Source organism: Anopheles stephensi, chromosome 2 (genome assembly GCF_013141755.1).
Source record: "Anopheles stephensi strain Indian chromosome 2, UCI_ANSTEP_V1.0, whole genome shotgun sequence".
Taxonomy (NCBI): Eukaryota; Metazoa; Arthropoda; class Insecta; order Diptera; family Culicidae; genus Anopheles; species Anopheles stephensi.
Window position 1 is genome coordinate 29,185,574 of NC_050202.1, and position 17,251 is coordinate 29,202,824.

The 17,251-nt window shown below is 42.4% G+C and overlaps 1 protein-coding gene across 8 annotated transcripts in view; it reads left to right on the forward strand.

Annotated features, from left to right (window-relative positions):
* Positions 1-17,251, forward strand: part of LOC118506108 (proteoglycan 4) — a 146,494-nt gene that overhangs the window by 104,877 nt on the left and 24,366 nt on the right. For all 8 annotated transcript variants that reach the window (XM_036042795.1, XM_036042794.1, XM_036042798.1 and 5 more), the window contains one exon: positions 9,962-10,172. In XM_036042795.1, coding sequence (XP_035898688.1) covers positions 10,124-10,172 — 49 coding nt within the window. In that variant the 5' untranslated portion in view covers positions 9,962-10,123. The remainder of the gene's footprint in view (positions 1-9,961; positions 10,173-17,251) is intronic.

A 17,251-nucleotide genomic window follows, 5' to 3' on the forward strand; every position in this document is an offset into this window, starting at 1 on the left:
TGACCTCACGAGGTTTTACGAGTTTGATCGGCTAGTAGAGTTCTCATGACATGGCCAGCCCACCGGAACCTGGCAAGACTATTGAACTGTGTAATGATGGCATCACTGTACATTGTAGAATCGTATCCGAATTTTCGCGACAAAACAAAGAGATTTTAGTCATTTTTGAACAGATTTTATGTCTTAGGGGCGTTTGTGTGTAGTGCGATAATGAGATAAATGAGATAAACACCTTATACAGTCGCAGTGTCGTACTTTGGGTTGCTTTTTTAAGTGGAGAAGTCTTCTCCAGCAATATCAGTGAAATTTCTACCTTCTTTAATGTTTTACATAAATTTTCTGGGACGATGTATTTTACTGCCATCCTATATTCCGATTAACTCAATCGGCATTACGTTCCAGTAGAGTCAACGCAATCCTTCTCCCGATGCACTTCATCATACTCGAACATGCAATGCATTTCACCAGTAGTTTGATGCATCATATAGCTTATACTTATGATTAAAATCTCATCCCGCCCCATGGTTCGCGAGTCAAACATAACGCGCTGTAACTCATAGTTTACCCAACCATTACTTCAAACTTCCTGAATCCGTGGGTCCATTGATTGCGCTGCGGCACTCAGCCAGTGAGCGGAAGAAGCACATTATCAAATGAGATTTTTTAATTTCATTAAAAGCATTTCCCATTACGGAGATTCCGGAGTGGAGGGGGATATGTGTGAGGTTGGTAGTACACGGTAAGGTACATTTTTCCTGGATGTTTATTCATTTTTTGCATGTTTGGGTTTGCTGGAATATGTGTTCTGGCGTCAGACGAGTTTTGAGGTCCGTTCCCTGCATACGGCTGGGTCGTGTACGGCTGGGTGCGTTTATTTGGAGAAAACTGCATAACAGCAGGGCAAATCAGTCATGAGCCGCATACGTGGTGTGATAGCTCCCAAGCTGGGAGGAATTTTGAATGCATGGCGATAAAATGTTAAATTTGTAGAAGACATTTCAAAAATTGCATTCGCATGGTGATGCGTTTTGCATACCTTTCAGGCGCTTCTATTTAATCCAATGAGCTTTTCGGGAAATTTCGAATCCGAGTAATTTAGTCATGTTTGGTTTTAAAAAAGGTGAGCTCAGTGTGTAAAATATCGATAAGATAATTTAAATACCTGTATAAAAACAAATGCTGTCTTAATTGTTTTAAATAGACAAACAAAATGTTTGAAATTATTATAGTTTCTCAAAATAAAGCAATTAATACAGCCAAAACAGCAACTAGAACAAGATAAAACGCAATTAAACACGCAACTCTTTCACACTCTGCCTTTGTTTAGGATGGATGCTTAATTCACCGCTAATCTGACAATCATTGCCCTTAATTTGCGCTGTAATTAATTTCACCAACTCATGCACTTCTGCACCCAGAAGCTCTGGGAAGAACGATACGATACCAGTCGCGTCTCTTGCTCGCGGTAGATTTCACCAGGGTAGACATTTTTTATTTCCCTCTAGGGGAAATCCCCCTTTCCCGGTGAACCTGTCCTGTCCCATCCACTCTCCACCGGCAGCAAATCAACCGTAGGCAATCCCCATTGCTACCAAATCCCATTGCTAGCCGGTAAAAGACAATTACAATTTCCCATAAAACCTAATTAACCTCTTTTGTGAACTTTTGCGTTTGCGACCATAGCTTACTTGTGGCCACGTTCCCGTTTCTTGGAATAAATCTAATGGCAAGTGATTTGGTCTGGATCTCCGTCGGGATTGGTTTCGTTTCGCGAGTATGGCGATTCCAGTGCGATTTGGCGAATGATTCAACAAGCGAACGGTGAACGGAGTAATTTTTCAAGCACAACTTTGCACATCAAAAGTTGCTCTGTATGTAGGCCCGATGATGCATTGACGTTCGGATTTCATTATTGGCCTTACTGTGCAATGAGAGAGGTTTTTGTTTGAAGTTCAACATAAAATAGATCCACCGTTTTTTCAAGTAAAACGAAGCAAAGTAAGGGAAGATTATCACTCACTTCAAAATAGTGGTGGGAAAAAATGAATCCCAGTGAGGATTTGAATATTTGAATTGAATCCCATTCAAAATCCAATTGAATCCCAACCGGTTCTTAATGGCATCTCAGTCGAGTCTTAATCAATTCCTACTCGAATCCTAACCGAATCTTAATTGAATCTCAATTGGATCCTAATGCGATCCCTATTTAACCTCATTCAAATCCTAGTCGAATAGCATCTTAATCGAATCACGATCAAATCCTTATCGAATCCGAATCGAATCTCAATCGAATTTAGAACCTTTATCTCAATTTAGAATCTTTATCGTTTCATAATCGGATCCTTATTCAATTCCAATCAAATCTCTTTCAAAGCTCAATCGAATCCCAAAAGCATCCTAATCGAATCATTATTGAATCCTAATCGGATCTCGATCGAAACCTAATTGAATCCCAATCGAATCCTAATTAGAAATGGATCAGATTTGGATCGAACTCGATTCAGATTCGGATTGGATCCGGACGGCTTATGGATATGGATACGGATTTGATTCGGATGTCTATCGCTCCGAGAAAACTTCCGAAGATCCAAATTGAATTGGAATCTGTCATAAAGAATCCAATCCGATCCGAATCTTTTTAGGGATTGGATCATCCCGAATCTTCCAAGTCCCGAACAAACCCAACACTACTCCAAACCTAGCATTTAAATCCGGCAGAACAAAACCAGGCCAGGAAAATTCCCACACCGGTGCTCACCAACTTGAAACCAGCGTAAGGCGTAAGCAAGAATCCCCGCCTGAACTGCATCGACCAGAATCAAATTAAAAGTAATCTTGAAGGGAAAACTTTTTAATTTCTTTTTAATTATATCAATACCAACAGCAAACGGTGCAAAAAGGTAGAGAAACGCACGTGGCATGAAATTCCCCGAGGTGACTTTTCTTTGGCCCGAGCTGAGAGTGGGCCAGCGATAGCAAAAGAAAAAAAAAACAACTTTTTCCCTCCCCAATTGCGGCACGCGGAATGGGACGTTTGGGTTCGGATCGGGTTGAGAGCACCAATAAAGTAGCAGTAAAGAAAGTGTACAAAGGCGCAAAAAGGTGTAGCAAATATCTCGTGGTGTGCGTTTTTGCAGTTAAACAGGCCGAACGAACGTAGCGTTCGGACCTTTTAGGCGGGCACATTTGTGCCTATGTGCGAGCCATTTTCCGCGAAAGGACCCTTGCCCGGCACGCTTTTCTAGGCAAAAGTTTCGGATAGCTTCGAAACCGACAGGGCTGCTGACATTTAATTTCCGCCTGGAGAATGTGGCCTTCTAGGCAATTCCGAAGCTTCTCATTTGCTGCGGAAAGCGTACGGGCATGCCAAAAGTGGGGTGGAAAGTTTTATGAGTGCCGCCGTGGAAAATAGGGTTGGCGGGATGCCAACTCCGCATGAAACCGATACCGCCGGTGGTAAACACGCATAATGCATTGGGTTAAGCGGATTCGATAGTTGTGCAGTAAGCCTCCTTGTGGCAGGTAATCGTTGTTTTTCCTGAGAATCAGTAAAGCATGCTAGTTTGCTTGGGATGAACAAAAACTGCACTCAAAAATGAACTCGAACCGCCGTCATGCTCGTTTATCATGAAGTAAACAAGTCTGCTACAGAAATTTAAAGGATCGAAGAGCCCCATCTTATACGATTTTTGGCATAGCAAAAAATGTCCCACATTGTCCTGCTTGGATTGAGGTAGAAGTAAATGAATTTTTATTTCAATTTAATTGTATCCCAAACCCTAATACGAACGGACGCGCAAAGAAGCGGCAAGAACTTCTTTGCCAGGCACCCAGGCTTTTCCAACTCATTTTCTTCGTGTGCCAGTACTGAAGTGAGCCTGCAATTAGAAGCTGGCAAAGTTTCAAATCCGGCCGCGGATTACCGAAACACCATCGAGCATTCTGATTTGTTTGTGTTTCTGGCTCTTAAAATCCCACGGTGCACTTGCTAATGCGCTCAAGGAGAAACTTTTTCCTCGAATGAATTTGTCTGTGTGCGTTATTTTTCAAGAGCACAAGAAAAGAAAAAGTTTAATGGCGAAGGAAAATAGATGAGATTGGGCTGCTGGGTGGATTAAGAAGCGAAAGTTCCTCCCTGGTGCTGGTTTACACTCTGGCGGGAGCAGGGATCCGTAATGAAAACATAAGCAATGTAAACATATCCTGCGGAGGTTTCTCAAGTGACCTTTGCGCCAGGGTAATTTGTATTTTTGTGACCTATTAAAGCGTAAGAGTAATGGGAAGAAAAGTCATAGGCAGGGATGTTGAGAAAAATATTAAGCAATAAGGTTTATTCTCTTTTTAACTTATTTTGAAAAGGAACTCTCTTTGACTATGAACAATTTTGAAAAATGTAGGACCAGAATGACTTCCTTTCTTTATCAGAGGCCTTATACAGTACTGATCATTACGCTACAAATGTATTAAGTCAAAACTGGTTGATGAAGAACTGTTAAATTATTTTTACAGCTGCAACATCAATTCATGAACAGAATCCTTGAGACTGAACCTTAAAACATGTGACTCAGGATAATCGAACTCTAACTAGAGTAAATCAGTTTCTTAATATAGAAATACGGACAAGAGTCCGAACAAATATGGGAGGATAACTTCTTTCTCGCTAATATAAGTAGATGTATAAAGCACTTATCAGTAACGATATATTTATATGTTCAAGAACTGCCAATCTGATTTTTTTAAAACTGAGCAAAATTAAAAATAATTTGCATTAAATTATATTAAAAATATAACCGCAATTCAGCATAATTTCTGAAGTAGTTCAGTTGTCACACATCTCCTAGTAATCGCAAGTTTTCTCATTTGAGATGATTGTGTAAAATATTTACTCAATATGCTCTTCAGATGTCACTTCTGCTTAAGGAATTCTTTTTCTTGGTTTCCTATAGTAAGAGACACTAAGAGACATGACGAGCTCTTCAATATTTTTCCTGGGAACTCGGTTCAGAGCTGCAGTTCTTCATCATGGTTAGTGGTGGGTCAAGATATTTGGAGGCCCCGAAGAGAAAAGCAGTTGAGGTCCCTTAAAATTGTGACATTAGAGGGTAGCAACAGGATTTCCCTCGCCGACGGAGCCCCTCTGACCAACAAGACCCCGAGCGGCCGCTCCTTTCGCTCCTAGGTTAATCCGCCACTGTCTATGGCGGCATTCTGTTGCATCCTGCTCTGCACACAACTATGGCCAACAATAGTCCTTAACGTTCATCTTGACAAATCTTGCTTGTGCATAGGCGTCGTCTTACAGTATAGTAAAGGAATAGTGACCTTAGTGAATAACCGGACATATCGGTGTGCGATTTATCGTGAATTTTGTATGCGGGTCTCCTGGATCGCAGAGTTTTTGTTGTTGTTAAGCCCGCAGTACGCTCAACTCCCTTGAACAGCGAGGATCCAGAAATCGTTCGAACTACTCTAATACTTCTAGATCATGGTTGTCAACTGATACCTTGCTTTCCTGGTAATTTCCAAAGCAGGTTCTTTGTATTTGTGGCTCTGATTCTCTATTTAATCCTTAATGCCTGGTAGATTTCCGTCTGATGTTGTAATGTTATGTGAGAGGCTAAAGAATTGGAGAGATCTGATCGATACCTAGTTACATCTGACAATCGCTTCGTCGGACCATGTTCAGAGAAATGATGACCAGCAAATAGGATATATAATTTAATGCTGCGATCTCCGATGAGAGTATAAAAAATCAAATTCTACAGCCGTACCTGCTATCTATGGCATTCGTACACCTGCAGGGTGTTCAATACTTCAGTTAAACCTGAAGTGTCACTTATTTATCATTACTTTTTTAACGTCTCAAATATAACGGTTACGTAAATAAGGATAATTAGTTGAGCACTAAATATCTCGGGGATTTTAAGTGATTTTTTGTTATTTTTAATGAAATGGTTATGCTGTTAAGTAATTACTCTTTTTACTCTACTTTTTCCTCCATTTAACTTGTCTTACCTCTTAAATGATCGACAAAGATCGTACCAAAAAAAAAAAAACGATCGATTGCAATTATTTTAATCAATGCTACTGTATCATTAAATGTCACCGGTGAAAAACTGCATTTTTCGTTAATTAAATTAACAACTTTAACTTAACAACCAACGAAAAAAAACATAGCCGATCTGTTCAAAGAGCGTAAAATTACGCTGCCACGCCTAGCAACGAGAGCACAGGGAGCGCCACAATGGCTTAATTGTCACTGTTGTAGCAATTAGAGCTTAGGGTGACGAACGGACCCAAACGGCCGCGAATATTAATAATCCATTTTATCATTCCAATGCATCCCTCACAAGCCAACTGCAACACCAGAGGAGACAGCCTCCACTTAAAGCAATTAAGGCTAAACATGGGCTTACCGTGTCGAACCATTGAAGCGAAGAATTTGTGAATGGCACGCAGCCGAAAGAAGAAATAGGACACGATCAACCAAAAGGAAGTCGTAGGGTAGATTGTTTTGCCCCTTTTAGTTCACACTCTTTGGCTCCACCTTTTCTGCACCTTGCCCAGATGGTGGGAAGGGCAATCTGGGTGACTTCGGCCTGTCATGGTAACATGATCTCTTACTTCGTTCATAACTTGATATGGAGCTGTCATGTAGGGGCGTTGTTCGGTTTCGCTATCTACGTGCGATCTTTTCTTTTCCACGCACACCCCGAGATGGTTGCTGATGTCGATCGATGGGTGGCAAATCATTCCTTTGGGGAATGGCCTTAGCTTTTTTCCTTAGATGGCACGGTGCGTGAATGATGAATTGATACATTTCACGCCAATGCTGTCGTTTATGCAATTGATCGCGCACTTTGTACATGGGCAGAAGCCAAACCCGCATTGTAACGCAGAATATGTTGTGGCCATTCGGCACGGCATTCATATGGCACATAAAGCCGCCGGTCGGAACGGAATTCGAATTGGACCACACATCATCATTCGAGAACTAATTGAGCTCAACTAACTCTCTCGTATCCTTTGCGTTCGCCCACACACACACACCCGGAGACAGGGATTTACCAGGGAAAAAAGGATTAAATCGTACAGAAGTTCCGGGCTGGACCATCCTCGGTACCATAAAATCATAACTTATGCGCTGCACACAAACACCACCGGTACCGGTTTCCAGACAGTTTATTATCCAATTACTGGTCGAAGTGTGTGGGGCGCTGAAAAGTTGCACACCTACTGGCACTAGCTTTAGTGCGATCGAGCGCTGGAATGGATTTTCCTGTTTTTTTTTCTGGCTCTGGCTTTGCCATGTGCCAGGGGAAAGTGAGACCAATTTCGAGTAGAATCGAGTACACAACTGACCCACTGAATCGGTTTTTTGCTGTTGCTGTTACATAGTTAGTCGAGCCCAATGTTCGAACCATCCTTGAGCGTTATTTTTCGCCACCAGCCCAAGCTCACGCTGCTCCGTCTCATGAATTATGATTACGGACGCTTTTGTAAGGCCACTATTAAATTTTCATCCCATCCTCAATTTTTGTTTGCTTTTGTTCTTTTTTCGCCACTCTTTCGGAGTACGGTCGTTGTGCATATTTTCTCACCTGCAGCACACGTTCTAAGCGCGTCTCGGTACGCTGTTGCTCGTAGCAAGGGTACGAAATCATAAAACTAAAGTAATTAAAACTATTTACCCGCACCCAGGTCGATTTGCTGCCGGTGCTAAACGCTCCTGTTTGGTTGCCTCTTGCTTCGCAGGTGTTTTGGTGGTTTAAATATATTGCACATAAACCCACACACACACACACACACGGGCCACAGCTGTAGTTTGCTGTTTCGTTTTATCGTCTCCAAATCGGTTTTTGCCTTTCATTTGCCGACGAATGGCAGATGCGATTTGTTGCCGCATCGAACGGAGTGGCTGCGCGTGAGTTCGATTATGGATGGGAAAATTACTTCAATAAATTTGGTGGTGAATTGTGTGGGAATGACTTCTGGGAGGGGAAAAGTTTTGTAGAAGCAGCATATCAGTTCGTGAGCGTTTATCTGTTTGGTTAATAAACGGGTGGAAAGTTTATGAGCAACTGATGCTGACGTATGCAAGTTTGCGAATGAGAATCAAGCTTTCGAAAATTATACTTGGTTAGTAAAAACTACTTTTTGACTTGGATTTGGTTTTATCATAAGATATTTGACAGGACAGGAGTTCTGTATGTATGCAATATAAATATCAAACAATTTTTATCATTTATTTACAACAAACCCTTAAGCACTTATTTAAAAATAAGCTCTAGCTTTTGGTTGATTAACCACAAAATTTCTCAAAATAAAACAATTATCAAGAATCCGTGTTTTCCACGACTTACTTACTTATCAGGCCCTACAACCGCTTTGCGGTCTTGGCCAGCTGCAACAATCCTCGATACCACTCACGGTTTAGCACCATCGTCTGCTAATCCGTTATCCCGGCCGTTCTGGCGGACGCATCAACGCCATCACTCCATCTCAATTTGGGCCTACCAAGTCTGTCCGTGTGGACGGCCTTAAAGGACTTTACGGACTGGGTCGTCTGGTGTCTCTTTCTCATGACGTGACCAGCCCACCGGAGCCTGGCGAGTCTAATAGAGGCTCCTCCATTGTCCTTCCACACATCCCACGACAGTTTACTTTAATTTCTTGTAAGATTATTAAATCTAAAAAACCTCTGACAATTCCTTGTAACAAGTCAATGAGTCAAGAAGTCAAGTTAATGAGTATCGAACTGATAGCCATATATTTTTTGTGAACTTTCTGCGGTGCAGATTATCTTTTGCTTTTTGGTGGTGAATGTAAATTAATTTCGATCATCAGAACTTATTTAAATAATAACTGTTATTTTTTATTCATAAAGGATGTCCTGGCCGTTCTGCTGAAATTAAATTGTTTACCTTAATTGTTTAAACATCGAAATTTTTGTTCAGTCCTTTGCTTAATTCGTCGATCTTAACATTAGCATGAACAATCTGAATGTAAACTATCATTAGATATATTTACATTAAAGAAATGGTTGGAAAATTTCTCAGGGGTTTGATATTGCCCTTAAAACAAAGTCTTTATAAACAGAAACAGTTTTGATAAACCTATTTAGATTGAGTTTAACTCTGGACATATTTATTTAAGCAAACTTTTCTCTATTTGAAAATACCTTACTTAATTACTTATCAAGCTGATACTGTTCCGCGGTCTTGGTCTACTGAAGAAAAACTCAGAGCTCTCTTACGGTCTAGAACCGTCACCTGTAGAAGGTCATCGCTAAATCTCAGCGAAGGCCTACCACGGGTCTTCTGTCCTTATGAACATCCTCAAAATACTCAACGAGCTGAGTCGTAAAATGCCATTCTCATGCCAGCCCACCAAAGGCTCGTGATTGTCCTTTCTAAGTGGAACATAAATGATCTTCACATATGGGTCTTGACACAAAACACCAAGTCAAATAATGAACACAAATGTTGTTAGCGCTGATCTCGTTGTTTGATCATCTTTCAAACAATCTCTCACAGACAAATCACTCAGTAGTAACAATCTATAGCCGAAGTTGGATCATCGCAGTAAGATCTCGAGATAATCGCTGAATCTAGAGTGAGAGTGAATCTATCTCGATTTTCTATTGATGCAATGATGTGTACGAATGCTTCGTAAAATATGAACAGTTGGTCAAAAAATCACCAAAAATAGCTCTAAGCTCCGACAGAGCCGAGCAAACTCAGGATATGGCATTAGAAAATGAAGACAACGATACTCGCGATAACATGTCCTCTCTCGATGAAGACTAACAAATGTAAACTACTTTTCGGAGAACTACTACAAATCGAAGAACTTTTGTCTAAACGCATTGACCCAGATACAAATTGTTTCCTGCATTTAATTTATTTAAACTTCAATACTGTTTCCTAACCGAAAATTTTTGATTATTTTTTCTTTGCAGAACCTCTCTACAACCATCTTTAGCTTGATTGCACAAATAATGCAAATACCAGATTCTTAACTTCCAGTGCACGAATCACACATCTTTAAGGATTCTTACCTTTACTAAACTGTACAAGCGGAAAACAAAAAAGGCTTCCGGCTACATCAAAGAACATCCACAATGGGAATCTTACCTAAATTGCTGCTACTGTGCGTTTGCTTAGCAAAAGGTAAGTGAACAACATTTTGCACCGGCATTTATTGGCTCTTTATTTTACCTTCAAAACCAGGTCACATGAACTGGTATCGTCGAAAAGGTCACCTGACTTGTTTCACCCAAATTCAATCGATACCTTCCATGAGTGTGTGAAGTGACCTGTGAAAAGCACCTTAAATTAAGCTTCCCTCTCCAACGCAGCAGCTCACGCAGAATCACTTTTGTTTTCGTCACGCCATTAAATACCGCAAATTAACGCCCTAATCAGTGATTAATTATTGCCAAACTCGAAGCACGAAGCGGTACCGGCTGCGGCAGTCATTTGTAACTGCCACCGAATTTCAAACCACCCTTTTAGCGAACGGTCGTCCCGCGCCGTTTTGGAGTCGTGAGGTTTTCCGAGCTTGCGTGACATATTCCGTGAACTCCAAACTTCACCGTTTGGTTGGAGGAAATTTTCTCGCCCAAACGACATTGCGATGTGTGTTGCAGCGGCACACATTGTTTGGCTTGCTGGCGCGAAAGTCAACTTTGTGTCCCGTAGAAGGGACGAAGGCCAGGAAGAAAAAAAAATCTTCCTCTAAATGGTTGAACAATTACAGGCACGCAAATTATTTCGCAAAGGGGCATAAAGTAAGCCAATGGCTGTCACGCCACGCGGCAAACTGCATCAAGATGGTCGTGATCGTTCACTTTCCTGTCCGGGTGAGTGGTTTTGTGATGGTGTGTGTTTTGTATTGTGCTTTTCACACACACACATAACATGTCCCATAGTTTGCATTTTCTTTCCCATTTTTCCTGGCGGCCCGAGCGTGCTGTAAAAGTTGTTTTAGGTCAGGCCGAGCAGTGGGTCGCTGGCTGCTTGAGCCGCCCAAGAAATGGTTATGTTTATGCAAATGTCATTACACCACCGGAAGCCGCCTGACGGGAAGGGAGGGAGCCGAGAGCAAGGAAACAAGAAAACCTCATGCAGGAAAAGCGTGGCAGGGAGGAAAACTTTAATGAAAAGTGCCATCTAACCTACAAAATAATTTTCTTCGCTTCACTTTGCGGTTCGCTTTGGTCGTATATTTCTTTGTCCCTTCGGTAAGGAAAGTCTTCCTCCTAGGACGCTCCCACTCTCTCACTCTCTCTCTCTCAAGAAAGCCCAACTACACAACCAAGACATCTTCGAGACAATGGGTAAGGGTGGGTGAAGGGAAGCATCGATGAGGGAAGTCGGCCCCCCCCTGCAGAGGGTAACTTTATGACCTCCAGAGGTTAACAGCGCTATAAGTGGCATTCGATTCGAACAGTGCAGCACACTATCTGAGGGAAAACAGACAAAAACTGGTCACCGAGAGGCGTCTTGGAAGGGGGGCGACGGGAACTTGCGACGGTTTGGGGGGGGGGCAATTTACCACCACAATAAACGCAACCAGCGTCGAAAATGAACGACATACTGCAGTCGCTCGTATGCGTCGAGAACCGGGCCGGGAGTTATGTATGGGCCAGAGCGTTGAGTAAATAATCACTCGAGAAAGACGTTCTTGGTGGGTTGCAGCGGAAGAAACGAGGGCGAACAGAAGCGCATAAAATAATGTCACGGACGTGCTGTGTCGGAGATAACAGAACAGTGGTTGAGTAGTCTTAAGGGAAGTTCCAGAAGATTAATGCATTTCTTACCGAGCTAAACGAATTTTTACAACTACTATATGAAATGCTTCATAGTGAACCAATTTTTGAAGTATCCTTGACGTGACCGAGCGATATCCTTCCATTAGATTTTAATATTGAACTCGCACTTGCTCAAAAACCTCTCCCTTCTCCGGTTAGCTGCCTCACAGATGGGGGAGAGCTAGTTCCCGAAGGTCGTAGATATTTTTACGACCCTCTTAGAACCAATCCACTTTGTGTGACGTTGTTTGCCTACCAGAACGGCCTGGGATGGGGACGTGAGGCAGCTCCGATAATAGGATAGTAATGGTCCGGACCGGTATCCGGTAGCAGGTGTATCTACTTTGTAGCCAATTTCCGATAACAGCATTAGAGAGCTTCGGGTTACAATCCAATCCTACGCCCACCCGACGTTCGATCGTACGAGAGATACCTCAGTATCTCCTCGCCAGTGACAAAAGGCTGCAAGAGAAGTTCTACACAATTTTTTTTTTTGTATTTACTTCTTGCTGTTGGCTGTACACTTCCGGCACCAGCGGGGGGAAATGCTGACACACACGCATACAACACACCGGAAACAAGGGTTGGAGCTGTGTTGTCTGTTTCTCGTTTTTTTGCATACGTTTTGCACCCCCTGTGTGCCTGTGGTGTAATGCGGATTGCCTACCTTGCGGGGCTCACTCGGGCAAAAAAGGGATGTTACCATTCGCACCCACGAAAACCGACGTCCGGTAATAAAATACCTGTGTATGTTCCATTGATACAAATTTACATAAATTCCCATTTGGCCAAACGGGCACGCCTACCGTATGCTACCGTATGCTCAGTATCGGTTGGAAGGATCGGTGTTCGGGTTTGGTTGTTGATTATACTCAAGCATCAGAAGTGCTCCTTCCAAAGGGAGCTTCAGGTGCAACGAAGAACCAGCTCTACCGAGGTTTCACAGTACGTATGGGCTCTTAGACGAAAGTACCGCCAATTATCGACTTTTGCCGGCTTTGTCTGTCGGTCGGAAGCGAAACGTCTCAGCCCGGGGAATGCTTTGTGCCCGGGCAAGGAAAAGTTTTGTTTACCATCGTTCGTTTGGGGCTTTTTTTCTGGTTGCTTCTCTCATGTCTGTTTTTCGACTGCACTGGGTAGGTTAGTTGGAAAGTTGAGTTTTTTTTTTTATTCTGCCGTCGAACACAGCACATTCGGACATTCTTATCTTGCCTGATACACTGTGTTTTGGGCCAGCAAAACCAGACAGCACCGGACAGGAACAACGCGACACGGGTCGTGCAAGCCCATGGGGCGAAGTAATTTCGCCTGAATGTCGGCAAAGCGACGATGTGTGCGAGCCGCCCATATACACTACCGATCATTACCGTGCAAGGCGGGTTGCCTACAATTAGGGGCAGAGGTCGGTATCGATTTCCCCGAACACTTTCTACCAGCCAGTCGGTCGGTCGGTCGGTTCGAGTGTGATGCGTTTACTTTCCTCCCACCGGAACCGGACCCGGAACCCGGAACTGGAACGGAACCGGACTGGTATGAATCCCGCTGGGCGTTTGGGCCCTCTGTCGACTGAAGCTTCTTCGTTTCGTTACACGGGCGGCCTTCTGCTCGAGGGCGTTCATTATGGTTGTGCAGTTGGCGGGGAAAGGTTTCCACCCAGACGGGACGGGCCATTATCTTGATTAGTAAAAAGGGAAAACCGTCATGAGTGCATCAAAACTATTTTGTGATTTAACGATTTAGGAGAAAAATCATATTTGTTTTGTGTTGGTGTGGTTTTTGGACTCATGTCTACCTTTTGGAGTTCTTTTTCCTCTTATTTCCTGAGAGTGAACATTCTAAATGCATTTTTTGAACTGACAAAACAGAATCCAAAGGCGAAAGCAAGGATGTAATACACTGGTAGTGACTCGGTTTTACGTTTAAACAAAACCAAACCACCAACTTAAACACCTTTCATCTCGCCTATCCTTAGCTCCTCGACCAAAACGATGGCACAGAATGTTGAGCAAACAAAAAAAAAAAAAAAAGGAAATAGTTACGGTTAATTTGCAGTTAGTCAAAGTTTCCTCATTTCCTAGCACCACACCTCGAACGACCAATTTCGACTGGTCCCCCTCCCGCAGGAAGGTTATCAGTTGGGTTGGTCCATGCCAGGTGCTCGAACCACACACGTAACACCTTCGGGACTCGAAAGCTTATTGCCACTAATAGGCGGAAGTTGTGCGAAAAATGGACCCAATGAGCCAACGGAACGAAACTTTCGGAACACGGAATGCGAAAAATACAACCTGCCCTCCTGTCTGGTCGAAAGCAAACAGGCAACCAGAGCTTTATGGAACGAGGCACGAGATGGATACAGTCCAATTAAATGCAAATTAAGTTGGAGAAAATTCTAATTAAAGTTAAATTTCAAACCATTTGCTATTTGTAAGGCACCAGAACAGTGGGATGTTGTTTTGGGCGAGAGTTGGGTTGGTTCACTTTCGATCATGTTTCTTATCCGGAACCATCCCGCACCGGTGTACCAACTATCTTGCACACTGTACTTCATTCCGTCTGCCACCGGTGGAAACGATGGCACAAGGCTGGTAACCTTACCGCCACCAATGCCAATGGCAGTGTGAAGTCCATTTTTCTTCATTTCACTACCATGGAAGCATCCCAAACTCCGTTCGGTGGGGAGGAACGACACTGGGACACGGCTTTGACCGTGTCAGAACTGCTCCGTACGGCCAGTTGGTCCGCTTGAATCGACACTCGAACGTCGAACGAGTGAACTCTCACCATTGATGGTGGTGTTGGTGCGTTGGCATTCCATTCCGGTGTGTTTTAAGTTTTCCCATTAGTTCTTCATTTCGACGCCACAATTAAAGCTCAATTTTGCAGCAAGCGAGGAACGATTGGGAACGAGCATCAGGGTGTTCCATATGTTCGGTGCGGCACTGAGTGTTGCTGCTGAAACGTACGCACTTCAGAGAGCTTGTGCTATATTTAGACAAGATATGTAATTGATATGCTCACATGTGGCCGTATACAATATTCGGCGCAAGAAATTACCCAAAACTTTGCCAAAGGGAATTAATGTTGTTTCTTACCGAGAAAGTTCGCCGCAGTTAGTTGCCGTTTCGTGTTAGTTCATTATAAATGTTGCTCTTCATTCAATTAGTATCCATGATTTTACCCCTAATTATTATTGGAAGGCCTATTAAATGTTGATTGCATTTCGTGATAAACTGTTATGCTTGGACAGCATTCAAGTAAATCACCAGAAAAAATAAAATTCAAAATAGATTTATTGTAATATTTGGCTAGAATGATTATCTGGAGAGTGCTCAATTGTTTGAAATACATGTTTTACATTTAATTGATGTAGCTAATGTTTCATGCCCTATCGGTTTTATAAAATGGGTATTGCAGACTCCTTGGAAATGTTGTTCGGCTTATATCGTTTATATTTGATGTTTGGTTTATTTTTCCAAGAAGAATAAGTTCTTGCTTATTCTGTTACTTGGAGAATAGCTGTCTGAATTTTCTACCTTCTCTTCTCCAAGATATACTTCGCAACTTTACAGCAATCTTGAAGTCTGGCAGGGTCTATGTAGCTGAGACTGCATGTTTATCTGTTATTTTATGATTATCTTCAAACACAGATAGTCCAGCAAATATAAGAATGTTGATTGAGGTTGTCGATAGTTTGCAAACTGTAACCCATACTTCCAGTGACGGATAGACGATGTTGGCGGCCCGTCAGGAGGACCTTTTCCTCTAAGAAACCCCGTTAGGCTAAATACAAAAATGATCGATACTAGTGTAAGTGGACTTATATAAGGAGCTTGGTGTTCCCTTAAGATGCTCAGCACCTCCTCTTTTCTGCTCACGCTTCTAAATTCCTAGCTGTTCCTCTCAAAGTCCCAAAGCCCCTATTGATAAATCTTTCATCAAACTCTAGCTGAAACGATCTCCTATTTCCATTCCGTCTAAGGCCTCCATCGTGATTGGTTAGCAACTGTAGACTTCTCTTGTAAGTGATGTAGTAAATTAAACGAAGAATTGATGCTTTGATCCCCTGATAATCAAGTGTAGGCCATTAAGCCTACGCGAAAGATCCGGCTTATGTAGATGTTCCTATGTAGTTCTATTTCCATTCTTAAGAAGTCTGCCGATTAGTGATTTGATTTAGACGATGTACCAGGTCTACGATAGTTGGTATAAGGTCTTTTCGCAATTGGACCAATGCTCTCAGTTTTCTGAAGAAGTTCGCGATATCGGCGAATGCACGTCACTTCACGTTGAGCTAATGAGACATACTTTATCCAAGTGGAAGACCTGAAAATAATTTATCAGAGACTGATTTTACCTGACAGGATCGGTATCATATTTAACCTTGATCGTTCATCCATCCAAAAAACTCACTTCCACATTATGAATTTAACATCCAAGAGAAGGCAACAAGCCTTTCGGAGGTTGTAGTACTCTAGAGCTAATAAATAAGCTAAAGAAGAGAAGCTAATTTTAAAAACTTTCACAAAACATGTCTAGGTTATCAACAAATTAGCAACAATACATTGAATTCAAGCTAACAACCTTTTAAGCTACTTATGATGCAATGTTACTTGAAAGCTGACGAAACTGGTAGATTTTTAATCTTTGCTGTGGCACACATTGCAAGCTGTTCTTGTCGATTGACAACACTTGGTGCTGATACATGTTCTTCGTGCGGGTTTTCCTCAACCTCTCCCATTTACATCCCACATCTTAACGCCATTGAATACGATTTTAATGACATACTTCCTGTTCACAATACTCCTCTGTTAAAAAATGTCGCACGAGCACACAAAAGAAGCCTCGGTAATATTGTTTACTGTCGCAGAAGGAAAAAATCACAGCTGTGCGTAGACTGTGCGGTGAAAAATTCTTCATTCAAAGTTCCATGCTGCCGACAGCACATCACCATTTTATTTCGAATCTGCAGCGAAAAACTTTTCCCACCTCGAGTGGTGAAAAAGGATTGAATGCTCGAAAAAGGGACACCGACAATAGGGTGAACCGATTTCATCTTGTTAGGCTGTGCCTTCCAGGAATGCTAAATTTGAGGCAACATAACAAATAAAATGATACAAGATTTGGCTCAACAAAGCGCGGGGGAAAAAAACATTCAATTTTCTTTGCCAATTTACACTCCAAGTGAGGAAGAAAAACGGTGAAAATTGAAGCTCAAACACCGCTTTTGAAGAGCAAAATGACAAACGTGCAGACGAAAGTTGGTGGTACAATGAGGTAAAATTAGCTCGAGAGGGAATTCGGCTCGCACCTGCCGCCAGCTTCATCCAATTTACATTTTTCATCTCGCCCATCTCAATGATTTTCGTGTTTTGCTGTCGTGCTTACGGTTGTCAAACCAGCCACCAGCAACAAAAAGAAAAAGAAAAACCTACC